This window comes from Ciconia boyciana, chromosome 3 (assembly GCF_034638445.1).
Source record: "Ciconia boyciana chromosome 3, ASM3463844v1, whole genome shotgun sequence".
Taxonomy (NCBI): Eukaryota; Metazoa; Chordata; class Aves; order Ciconiiformes; family Ciconiidae; genus Ciconia; species Ciconia boyciana.
The window spans coordinates 62,215,388-62,227,686 of NC_132936.1; the positions used below are offsets into that span (position 1 = coordinate 62,215,388).

At 38.1% G+C, this 12,299-nt stretch overlaps 1 protein-coding gene across 6 annotated transcripts in view; it reads left to right on the plus strand.

Annotated features, from left to right (window-relative positions):
* Positions 1 to 12,299, plus strand: part of L3MBTL3 (L3MBTL histone methyl-lysine binding protein 3) — an 86,368-nt gene that overhangs the window by 44,018 nt on the left and 30,051 nt on the right. For all 6 annotated transcript variants that reach the window (XM_072855839.1, XM_072855840.1, XM_072855841.1 and 3 more), the window contains exons 12-14: positions 7,796 to 7,872; positions 9,303 to 9,388; positions 11,673 to 11,783. In XM_072855839.1, the coding sequence (XP_072711940.1) occupies positions 7,796 to 7,872; positions 9,303 to 9,388; positions 11,673 to 11,783 (274 nt within the window). The remainder of the gene's footprint in view (positions 1 to 7,795; positions 7,873 to 9,302; positions 9,389 to 11,672; positions 11,784 to 12,299) is intronic.

A 12,299-nucleotide genomic window follows, 5' to 3' on the forward strand; every position in this document is an offset into this window, starting at 1 on the left:
TGAGCCTGTAAAAATAAATGAAGAAAGTTTTCTTCGTCTGTATTTGATGACTGCTTAGGCACTGCGTCAATGAGAATGATGTAAAACTATTATGTAACTTCAAAACTTTGTGAGTCCATCTCTTGAAATAATAATTGTATGGGCTACATGACAAATAAACTGTAGGAGAACTAAATTATTGAAGCAGCAGTGAACAGGCTTTTCAGTGAAGTCAAGAACTCAACATCAAGATAATAGGTCATAGGAGTCAAAGACCAGAAAGATTAGTGGTTATTTCCATGAAGAAGTAACACAGAACATACATTTCCTCTACAAAGCAGCAGGAAACTGGGGACTGGGAAAAGGTATTCTGAATTTCCTGGTATTTGAATGCTCACTAATAACAGTTATGCCATTAATTAATAATGAAAACAGCAGTTAGGCAAGGCTTTTAGGGCAAACACAATGCAATATAACCTGTGGTTTGTTCAGAGGTAGCATAGGTATCTCTCTAAAACATTGCACTGTATATAGCAGACATACACTGCATTTCAGGCTTGTTAATATTCCCATGTCAACAGGAATTTTATCCACCAGTCTTCTCAGAAGAGGGAAAAGCGGCTTTTAAGTACATAACCAGGCTTTGCATTTTTGCAGTCATAGTATTCTGAAGTGGGTTTTCTGAATTTCATATGTAGAATACATGAAATACTACCTTCTTAAAAGATGAGGGAAAATCAAAGTGGAAAATGTATAGGCGTTTGAGAAATCACTGGAACTGTATTTATACTGAAACCAAGCTGAAGATGTGTTCTTTTGGTGAAATCATAAGATACCTTTCTGGAAGGAGCAAGAAGATGCTGCCAGAAATACTGTGCATGGAAATTAAATTCTGAGTGGCGTGGCCTACCTCTCTGCATTGCTGTGACTGAGAACAAGAGTGAATAGAGGAGGAAGGAAAGAAAATGGGAGAAAAGAACAGCAAATGAAAATAGCAGTGGAATGTCTGACCAAAAGGGAGCCTAAAAATGCGCCCTGAATGCATCCCACTTACATTTTTAATTTTAGATACCAGGTTTGTAGGGGCCTTAAAATCTCTTAGGTGCATAAGTTTCACATCTACTAACTGGTGTCTGTAACTAAAAATGAAAAGTTCTGTTGGGATTACCCAGAGTGGAGCCTCATAGTTTCCCTGCACCTGCATATAAGTTTCAGTCTCAGAATTATAATGAAGGAGAAATGATGTATTTAGTGTATGTAGTTAAATCTATTACCATCACCTAAGCTTTTTTAGGCTTCAGGCTTTCAGCCTGAAGATACTCTTCCTGACTTTCTCCTGAGCACTAGAAAATACGTTAATGGTTGAAAATAAGTACCCTGGCTAGAATTAGTCATTACTACAGCTCTTTAGTGCATGGTGGTGATACTTTCAGTGTATTGTAAATCCCATTAAATTGTCCCTTGGCAGTGGCTTTTAGAGGGAAGAAAAGTGAACAAAATTGACAAATTTAACACTTCCCTTCAGGAAGGAGAATTTTGACCTATATGACACAAGCCATCAGGTCCTTTCTGTCTGTCCCATCTTTTTTGATTAAATAAATAATACTTCTTTGAGAGCCAAAGACATTCTCTCTGAGTGGAATTTACAAATTTTCTTATGGTTGTCTGAATCTGGAAATAGCATTTGGGAATCTTTGGGTATGTCTGAACTATGAATTAACTACAGGTCCATGCTGGCTTTCGATTCTCCATTCTCTTGTGTCTGTTCTGCTTACGCACAGATTTACGTTGCCTCAGCTTCCTAATTTTTTTGTGACCAAACCCAAACACAGCTACAGCTTGCACAGGAGATGAAGGTGTGCTAGCTTGTTGCCACTTGCCCATAGGAGGGATGGACCGATGGCCGTGCTGGATGTGCTGCAGCCCAAACTTGCTGGGTCAGAGGGCTCTGGCTGCCCTCATCCTTGGCTAGGTCTGAACTTCCCCTGCAGAGAAGGTGCTGCAGTCACCTTTTGGGATCAGCTTACCAGGAGTGTGAGAAAATACGATGTCTCATGCTTCACTCACCATTCTGTTCCTGTCCATCTTGCATAGAAAAAACAATTTCTAAAGCATGTCATGAAGACAAATCAGCTTTTGATTTTCTGAACCATTTTCTGATCTGTATGCGTTTTGGAACAGACTGGATTTTGGTGTGGACTAAGAAAAGAGGCCAGTTCTGCTCTCCACCAGCATCTGATAGTTTGCTAACAGCCAAGTCCTTAAAACTTGTCCTCTGCTTGTTTCATTTTTGAGATAATTCACTTTGCTCCACTCTCTTTGAAAGGAACAGTCTTTTTGAAGGGGTTACATTATGTCAAAAAGAAGATAAAACAATCTTAAAGAACCATGAGTCACAGTGCATGCTTTTATCTAATTAAATGGATAATGGACCATTATCTGACCCTAAAGCTCTAAAATTCCATGCAAATCACCATGCAGCTGTCTTACGAGACTTTAAATAGAAAGTACAGTGATGTGGCTTGCTATACCACCTCTGGATGCATACCAAAACCTCATGGGCCACGTTTTGGGAAGTCCTGACCTAAAATAATACCAGCTTTACACTTGTCAATGATGAAGTATTCTCACTTATGCACTAGATGGGGCTGCAGGATGGTTTCTGTGTTTTTCTTTCCTTTTGTTTCTTCTTTTTTTATGCACAGTTAGATGACTGACATCTCACAATCAAGTTGTGTAAGTAGCATTCTTGAGGGCATATTTATGGGTATAACACATGTGAGTGTAAGTGCTTTTTTATAGATAATATTTTCATTACAGATTGTATCTACATTTAATAAAGTGAAAATCAAAATATGAAAAGGTTTGTTTCCCCAAAAGGGAAAATCAGAAATTATTTAAAACAGAAATTGAGTGTAACACATACAGCTTATTTTAAAGAAAATGCCGATTACTAAATAAAAACTCTGTCCAGATCTTCAGGTGGAGACCCATTTGGGAAAATATTTTTCTAAAAGAATGGAATATTCATTTTTTTTTAACAGTAAGCATTATCATCCATCTCTTTTGATCTGTATTTAATGAGCTGTATATATGAAACAGATTTTTGGGAAAAATTAACAGGACAGCTGAAGGTGACCAATAGAAAAATACTAAGTCTTCTTCCATATCTAAGTCTCCCATTGGGACATGCTCTCCCGTCATGAGTTGAGGATTGTTGAACTGCACACGTGTTCCTTTCATGCGGAGTGGTACATGCACCAGGGGCTCACACTGTCAGCTGCCCTCGGCTTTCCTTATTGCAGAGCTTCTTCCTTGCCTTTTACATCATGTAGCTCTTCCCTGCGTTGTCGTCTTTTCTAAGCTGTAGTTAAGCTGTCTGTAACTCAGTGGAGCTGCCGCTTGTTCTGTCCCCCTGCGTGGCTCTCTTACGGGTTCAGCTGGCATGCTCTGCTGCTTTTGGATCCGCTTCAGCTTCCTGGATTAGCTTCAGCTTCCAGTATGGATAATAGATGTCTTTTTCTGTCTGCGTGTTCTCACATGACAGAAAGAATGGACCGCAAGTGGCATGAATTGTTATGGACATTATAATCTTGCTTTATTAGTTGAGCGTGCATGTATCACCACTCCACTGCTTGGTGGAACGTGGTGGTGCTCTGCCACAGTCCAGGGGTAGGTAGGTTTGGAGGTGCAAAATTCTTCAGCTCCTACTAGTGGTGGTAACCTTTTTTGGCCTAGCAAGCATCCTCACAATTCATGGATCATTGTGTTTTATGAAGCGCGTGAGCCGGGTGATCTGCCTTCTGTTTTGGAACAAAGGAGATAAAAAGCTGTGGGACATGGCAAATTGGTTGTGAAAAGTCAGAGTAGCCTTTAGCATTCCAGCTGAGAAGTCTTGGGCTTAGTCTGATAGACTATTGTTGTTCTTCCAAGCTAGATAATATGTTCATGAAATAGCACACATTAAAGCGTAATAGTTTTACTTTAAATTGTGTGTGACTTTTACTGATCTCTACTTTTTATTGTTAAATGGACTGTTAGAAGCTAAAAGGCTGTGTGAAATCAGTAGGCGAAGATGGACTGTATGACCTGGTTTTGCTAGAACAGGGATGTTTTTTTTTCCTGGGGCCACCATGGTTACAGAAGTTTCTTACAGGCTTTTCTGTAATGACTGGGTTTTTCTTTTAAAGCAAATCAAAATGTTGTGGATGTTTTATAGTGCTATTTTGCGGTGCTGTAGTGTGTAGCACTCATTGCTATGTGTTCCATGTTCGCTCCCATTGCTGTAATGTCAGAGCATCTTCCAGAAGTGCATCTTTCATTGCAACATACCTTAGTCACTTGCTTCTTCTTGAATCTTCAAGGCAAGAAGTGCGTGCAGTGGCATTTACTTTTCAGAATTTTATAAAAATGTATGTTCAAACTATGCTTGAAAAAGCAAAACAGAACAAATGCATTTAGAAGGTTTGTCCTGATAAGTGTTTTTAGACATCTACCTCATTCTTTTAAGTATAATACTGATAATACCATAGTGATTCATGAGCATGGGTCTTGTTCCCAAATTTAACTTAGGAGACTTTTGAAAATAATTTGTGGACTTTACTCCAAAACATTTCAGGAAGTAAGACGATATGTCCTTCCAGTGCAGAAGGATACCTCATTCATGTAAAATTCTTCCATGTAAAACTCCAACTTGAGAGGGATAGAAGAGGGAAGTGCTGCCCCCTTTGGTCCTTAGCGTCTCTTCATAGTTACTGTAAAGAGAAAGGAAGAGGACAGAGGGAGCATGAAGCATTCGCCTTTTCTCTGATTTGTTTGGGGAAAAGTGTTTCTAGGAGTCAGTTGGTGAGTTGTTAATAGTGCAAAATTATCACAAAAGTCCTTTTTCTTCCTTTTATTAATGGCAATTTCAGTGATTTAGAGAGTACCTGGTGTGATACTATAAATACTAAATACATATAGTATAGCTTTATATATTGTAGTAGGACAAAAGATTGGCATTCTTGAAGTGGGTTGAGTCCTTGGCTATTGTCAGAGCCATTATAGAGTCTATCAAAGGTAGGTTTTATCTGCTAGAAATTGTTCTGTTTGGCATCATTACAAAGAAATACTAGCAGAGCTGTTTCATACATAAAGCCACAAGATAATTGTAGTAGGTTGGCCAATATTTTTCATCATTAGTGCTTGACCCTTTTTAGGTAGAAGGCTAGAGGAGTACTTGTTGTGAGACAATGCTTCTGAGACACCCAACCTGCATTTTCTGTTGTTGAAGTACATCCATGCTGAATTTTAGACATCATGTAAAATTACTTTTCAGATTAAAAAAAAAAAAAAATTAGTGTTATTCTGTGTATTCCAAATATGATGTGCTCCTTTATTTTTCTTTTATGCAGCACAGGTTCAAAACTGCAATGTGGTAGTAGCCCAGGGTTCAGTCTACAGTCTTTTCTGCGCTGTGTTTCCTTTTGCGATCTTTAAAACATGTTTGTGTTCAAGATCTGCAGACCTAGCATTTTGATCTGAGCCTTAAGATGTTAGGGTGCCTGCTAATTTACCTTCAACTTCTGTCATGCACAGTTCATTACAGCCTCTTGGGTATTACAGATTATCAACATGTGATACTTTTAAAAAAATATAAATTAGTACTGCTAATTAAGGGAACTTAATGAATATGAACTTCCAGCATGCTAATACTTTCTGGGTAGATACAGATAATGATTATTTTATAACAATCAGGGAGAGCAGACCCACTGTTCAGGTATTTTGCATTAGTAACTCTTGGGTTGAGGGGAAAGGGGGAGAATACATGTTACTCTCCAGCCTAACGGTTGAGACATTGACTTGAGAGGGAATTAAATAGAAACTGGATCACAATGAGTGTTTCAGTATTTTATGCAATGATTATCGTATATGAAGTACATGTCTTCATGCATGGATGCTCTCTGCTTGTCTTCTTTTCCGATTAAATATTTGAGAAGTGTTTGGAAAGCAACATTCCTTCAGCAGGAGGGAGAGATGGTGTTTCTATCTAGACTACTGCTTGGCTACTTGAGCTTGGTTTCTTGATCCCTCCCTGGGGAATGGGGAATCAAGGCCTTAGCTACTTCATCTTACTCAGGCTGCAGTTTGTTAGCCTCAGTGGGTCCTTGGAGTGAGGGAGGCACTGGGCTTGTGGCCACTGGAGAGATGGAAACGCTGATGGGATTCTCCAGAAGAGAGAGGGTGCGTAGCTGGGAATATTTAATGTCAGCTACTGAAGCACCTATAGGGTTAGGAAATAGTGGAAGAGAGAGATAGTGCACTGTAATATTGAATTTATCTAACTAAAGAAGAAATTAGGTGGGACAGGCTCCTAAGAGAAGCAAGGTCCCTGAGGACAGATCTACATGGGGGCTTACATGGCTATATATGTTTCCAGCTAAATAGAGGCAAACAGTATGTTCGCACAGCGTAGTGCAGTGCCGTGCAGAATAATGCTAGCTTTTCGTGTCAGCATGATGTTCCTTAAGTCACCCTGACTACATAAGTACTATCTACTCCTTTAAAAAGCACTGTTAATTGTTCAGCCAACTCAAAAACAATCATTAAGTATCGATGCAGACACAGGAATGGTGCATCTTTCACAGCAGAGTCTGATGGCTTTTTACTTTCCCGTAGATCAGTCTTTTTGTCTTTCCTAATAATATTGAGTAATAATATAATAATTATAGTATGTACATTATATAGTATATACACTATATGTTATATTGTACATAATGTGTTATGTTATGAAATAATATATCAATATGTAATAAAATGATATAGTTCTGTATATAATAGTTTAATAATACTAAATGTTTAAACAGTTTTTCTCTCATCTGCTTTTATATCAATTACGTTTTTGCAGTGTGTGTCTTTTTTTTTTTTTTTTTTTTGTATTGCTAAGCACAATGTAACTGAACCAGTGAGCACAATGAGAGCATCTCTCCTTGCTTCAGACAGATGCCAGCACATGTCAAATGTAGCTCACCCTGCCTCTGTTAGTCTTCTGTGGTTCTTGTGGCATGCCACAGGCAACAGCACTAGTGCAAAATTTGATGCATATGACAAAATATGGGAAGTTGTTAGTCCCTTGAGTAAGAGAGTTTGATCAGCTTTTTTAGAGCAATTTGCAGGTTTGGATCACTGATTAGTTCTGGATTCTTTCAGGCAGTTTGGGGCCTAAAATGCTATTTTATTCTTTTTTGCTGACAGTTTTTCTCAGATGTACTTTGCTTATGTGCTGCTGGGTTATAATAACATGTTTATAGCTCCATTCAAACCACTCAGAATCTGGTTTTGAATTTTTACTTGTTATTGACAGTGCATTGCAGTTATGCATGATTTTCTAATCTGCCTCCAGGTGCAACTTGGATCATTAATCAAGGTCTTTAAGCTTTTGGTTTAAAGTTTCTGTCTTGGCATTGCAAAACCCCATCTGTCTTCGATGGGATTACTGTGTTCTTGCAACCAGCCATCATGTTTCTACCAGGAGTTTCTACATGTGAATTTTTCAGGTCCAGCATTATAGGTTCTCAATGGAGATCTACCACCAACTTAAAGGACTTGATTTTTTGATCTTCCAGTGAAATTTTAAATAAAGCCTTATGCTTTTTTAGGTGGTAACAAGTCTGTGTTAAATGCATTCATATCTTCAGGTTATGTTTGCACTGTAAGTTGAAGATGATGTAGGTTATTTGGAATTTGTGAAGTCTTTTTTGTATGTCTTGTTTTCTAAGTGTAATAGGATGTCTGAAGAACTGCATTATCAATCCCCTTTTTTCTCCCCCTCCTCCAGGTGTGAGGCAGCTAGCCCACATATTCATCCTGTTGGGTGGTGTAAAGAACATAAAAGAACTCTCATCACCCCACCAGGTTTGTGTCTTATTACACATTGGAAAGGTTGAAGGAGGTTATAGTCAGCAAGCAGCATTAAAACTTACAATAAGCTTCTTGTTACCCCTCCTGAATTCTTCTTTCTGTAATTAAGAATTGCTATTTGGGGAGTTCTATATTTTTTTACAGGACATAATATATTGAAAGTAGAAGTACAATAGACACTATGTGTTAAGTATGCACATGTGTGCTGCTTTAGTAAAGAGACATCTATCCATGAAAGATAGCCTTTGGAATCTGAACAAGTTTGTATTTTTGGCTGAATGTAGTTGTTATCCTAAGACTCACATTGTGAAAATGCTGATAAAACAAATTCCAGGTGTGTGAGATTGTTGCATGAGAAAAACATCTTCATGTGAACTAAATATGCAGATAATAGGTTGATGAGAAGATTGCTTTACGTGATCAAGGAATCAAACTTGTAAGGGCTCTTTGGAAGGGAGGAAAACACAATGAGAGAGATGATACAGAAGAATGAAAGTGTATTCATTAGTACGAAATATGAGACCACCACGGTTTTTCAGGACTGTTGTGTATAGCTGGATGATCTAAATGTCCTGTTGTGGAAACTGCCATCTGTGGTCTGAGAACATGGAAAATTTTAATTGGTTAAAACCAGCTTTGACAGAAATTCTAATAGCCAGCAATCTTGAAAAGTCTTAAGCAATCTGTCTATCAGGAGATTAATTACAGCCTATTATTCAGTGAAATCCCTTTTAAAACAAATCAGAACTGGTTTTGTTCTGTTCTAGATTATGAATCATAATGTTTAAACCTCAAGTTAAACTTCTAGTGCAGATTAAAGGCAAAGGACAGGCACTGCCTTTTCTTTAAAGAGCAAAGCTGTCTTCGCATTTCTTGCATAAAGTGGTTTTAAACATGACACTTTCTCAGAAAGGCAACATCTTCTTTGATGATGTCTGTAAATTATTCTTATAGTAAATGTCTAGGCTATTTTTTTTAGAAATTTAGTTAAAACAAATTCACTAAAAGAATAGCAAGTAGTCAGTTGTGCTCTACTGTGGTACAAAGCTATCACTGATTAGATTGTATTTGCCAGTAAATTACTGTTTATAAAATACAGGATTAGGCTTATAATACTTGAATGAATTTCTTGAATTAAGTGGACAGATTTTTTCAGTACACATTATTTGTATTCTCATATCCAAAGCAATTGTGACCTTTTTCTGCTAGCTACTCAGTATTGCGTATGAGAAGATTGTTGGGTTTTTTAACCTACATGGTGAATGTGTCAGATACAATTTAGAATAGCCTTTCTTCTAGTTATTTTATAAATCTGAAGCATAAATCAGAACAGTATTATAAAAGTGTTAGGCATTCTGTAAATTCGACATCAGTTTTGGTTTTTGCACTGCAATGTTTAATTTTGCTCATATTTCCTCTGCCAGATTATCCACATGCTAAGCATTTTTCTTGGGAGAAGTATTTGGAAGAAACCAGTTCATTACCTGCACCTGCAAGGGCTTTTAAAGTGGTGAGAAAATGCTTATATTTTTTTCATGCTTTTAAGTGCATATAATTAACTAGTTTAAGAAGATAATACGTATATGGTGTTCCTGTGTTTCCAAATGTATCCACTTAATTAGTTGTGTAATAGGTGGTTTATTTTTATGCAGGTTTGCAGTTCACTGTTAGATAATTATTATTATAAATCGCTATTACTTTATTATTTTAATCATTATAAATGGGATTAAATGCTACAAAATATTACTAATGAATGTAATTTGCTATGGGGAATTACTGCCTAGTTATTAGAAATAATGAGATAGCTACTGAGTCATCAAAACATGTTTTGAACATATGTATTTCTATCCATACATTTTAAATGGTAAGCAATAAATACAGTGAGAATGTAAAAATGGTTGTAGGAGGTCAGTCTGGTTGCCAGACTGACCAGACTGACCAGGTTGCTGTCCATCATCTCCGTCAGTAGCCGAGAGAGTTTGTATTTAATATCCTTCAGTAGACTTTTTCTTCTGAGAGCTTGTGACTAGGGCACTTGGGCAGCATCCACAGGCAGCTCCACAGCTTAACTATGGTGTTTGTGGGCGACATCCTTTTCTTTTAGCTTTGTACTTTCTTTCAGTGACACCCATCTTTCATGAGGTCTTAGGATTTCGTTAAGGAAAGTGGACTGGGCAGTAATGCAGAAAGGATTGCTGTTAGGAGCCAGCATCAGATGGCTGGTAGCTCCCAGCCCCTTGCCTCACAGCGTGCTGAAGCTGGTTTGCCTCAGCTTTTCAGATTAGGGTCACTAATTCTGAATAACACTTTGCTAAGAGCTGGATTAACGAAAGCAGAAATGTGGTGCTTATAGCAGTTCTTGGGGTCAGTAGATCACCAGAGCTTATTACTGACCTGCAGTTTGTCACCCCAAAATGCATCTGGCCTAATAATGTGTCTCAGTCTTATGTTCTCAGCAAGAATACTCGGACCAAGGATTAGGAAGGTATTTGATTGTATCTGAGAGGTATAGTCCTTGGCAAAACAGTGGAGGGCTGTGACCTTGACTACATCAAGCTAGAAGCAAACATTTTCTTTTTCTCTCAGAGCATCCATGTTTTAATTTCTCCCCCTGGGGTTCAGGGAACAGCCGCTCCACAAGGGCTCGGCGGTGGGAATGCCCCACCAGAGGCCCACAGGGTCCTCCGGGCAGCAAGGTCCGTCTGGCTGTCTGCACCAGGAAACTGAGCAGGACATGCCACAAGCGTGCAGGCATTGGCAGCATTAAACAGGGAGGGCACTAGCTGGCCTGGCTCTACACTGTCCCAGAAACCATACTAGCAGGGAGTGGCTGGGGATGGTGTAGGTCCCAAAAGGTAGCTTAGACAAGGCCATCTGGCTTTGAGGATGAAGGGGAAGGAGAGCTTGACTGCTTGGGCGGCAGCTGTGCTCTGTCTTTTGGTTTCACAGCCAGAGAAGATCACCTCCCTGCTTTCTGTACTAATGGTAACCATTTTAATGCTAATTGTGATAAACAGTAAGAAAGCAGATTTAATGGGAATAAAATGCTGGTTGTGTTGGAGTTTGGGTGAAGTCTTCCTGAGACAGTCACAGCATTTTATATTGTATTATGGGAGAAAATAGAGTTCTTAAGCTGCAGCTGAGGAAAAAGCACTGATATTCTGGAAAGTCTTAGAGAGACAGATATGTTATTTTCCTAGAAATCTAGAATAAAAAACATAACGTCTTGTGCCCATGTGCCTTAAAAATGGAAATAATTTTTGCTTCAGATTTCACAGCTATAGATGGCAAAGATAAAGTCTGATACTCCTAACAAAGACACCTTTTTTTGACAAAATAGTATTAAAAACCAGGTATTTGGTCCTGTTTGTTCTGAGTATTTACTGTTATACCATGTATACCTGTAGACAATTTCACAGACATTTCAGGCTGCTGGTATATAATACTTCATTCAATACTGCGTTGAAACTGTTGGCCAAAATCTCTGAGAAAACTTTTCTAGAGAATTTAGGAAAAGAACCAACTGATTTAAAATAAAGATCCCCACTTACTTGCTTGGATGGCTTGAATCCAATCCATTCCCGGAGAACTTGGAATCCCAAAGCAGTTACTTTACTTCTCTAGTTTAATAACACTGGTTTGAATGATGTTTTTATGGTTGGATTTGTTGGAGGGGGAGGGCAGATTTGAGAAAATGAAGGCGGAAAGTTTTCTATGGATTTTACATACTTTACAATTGTGTGTGATTTTTGAGGTTTACTTCTGTTTCACATAATATTGTTGTTCTTTTCTAGAAACCTTCTCATGGCTTTCAGAAAAACATGAAACTCGAAGTGGTTGACAAGAGAAATCCAGTATTTATCAGGGTAGCGACCATTGTAGATACTGATGACTATAGAATAAAAGTAAGTTTCTCTGTCTTACTGTACTATCCTGGTTGAGTGATTGATGAGTACTTTGTAAAACCAAAATCCTGTAGTTGTAAAATTAAGCACAGGAAGAAATGAGTCAGATTGCTGCTAAGCTTTTGCTCATCCTTCTCACTGATTAATATGTGTATAATTCCTTTGGAAGGGGTTGTTTTATTATCCTCTTAGTTACATTTGCTGACGTAGGTAATCAGAGAGCAGAGTTGAATATGTTGGAAAATTGCTTTGGGAATAGTTGATATAAGACAGTTGTCTGTTCTATCAAGAAATGAGATGATTTAATACCAAGTGTCGAAGGGCTGCTATGATATTTGTATTAGGGCCAATAAAATATTTGGCCTAGGTTAATTGAATCTGTCTCTATAAACTTCCAGGAAGAGGAGAGAGATATAAGTGAGATATGAAAAAATAACCCTGATCTCTTGTGCCTTGTCAGTGACTTCCTGCAATTCTGAAGTTTATATTAATTATGGACTTCAGATTGCATTAATC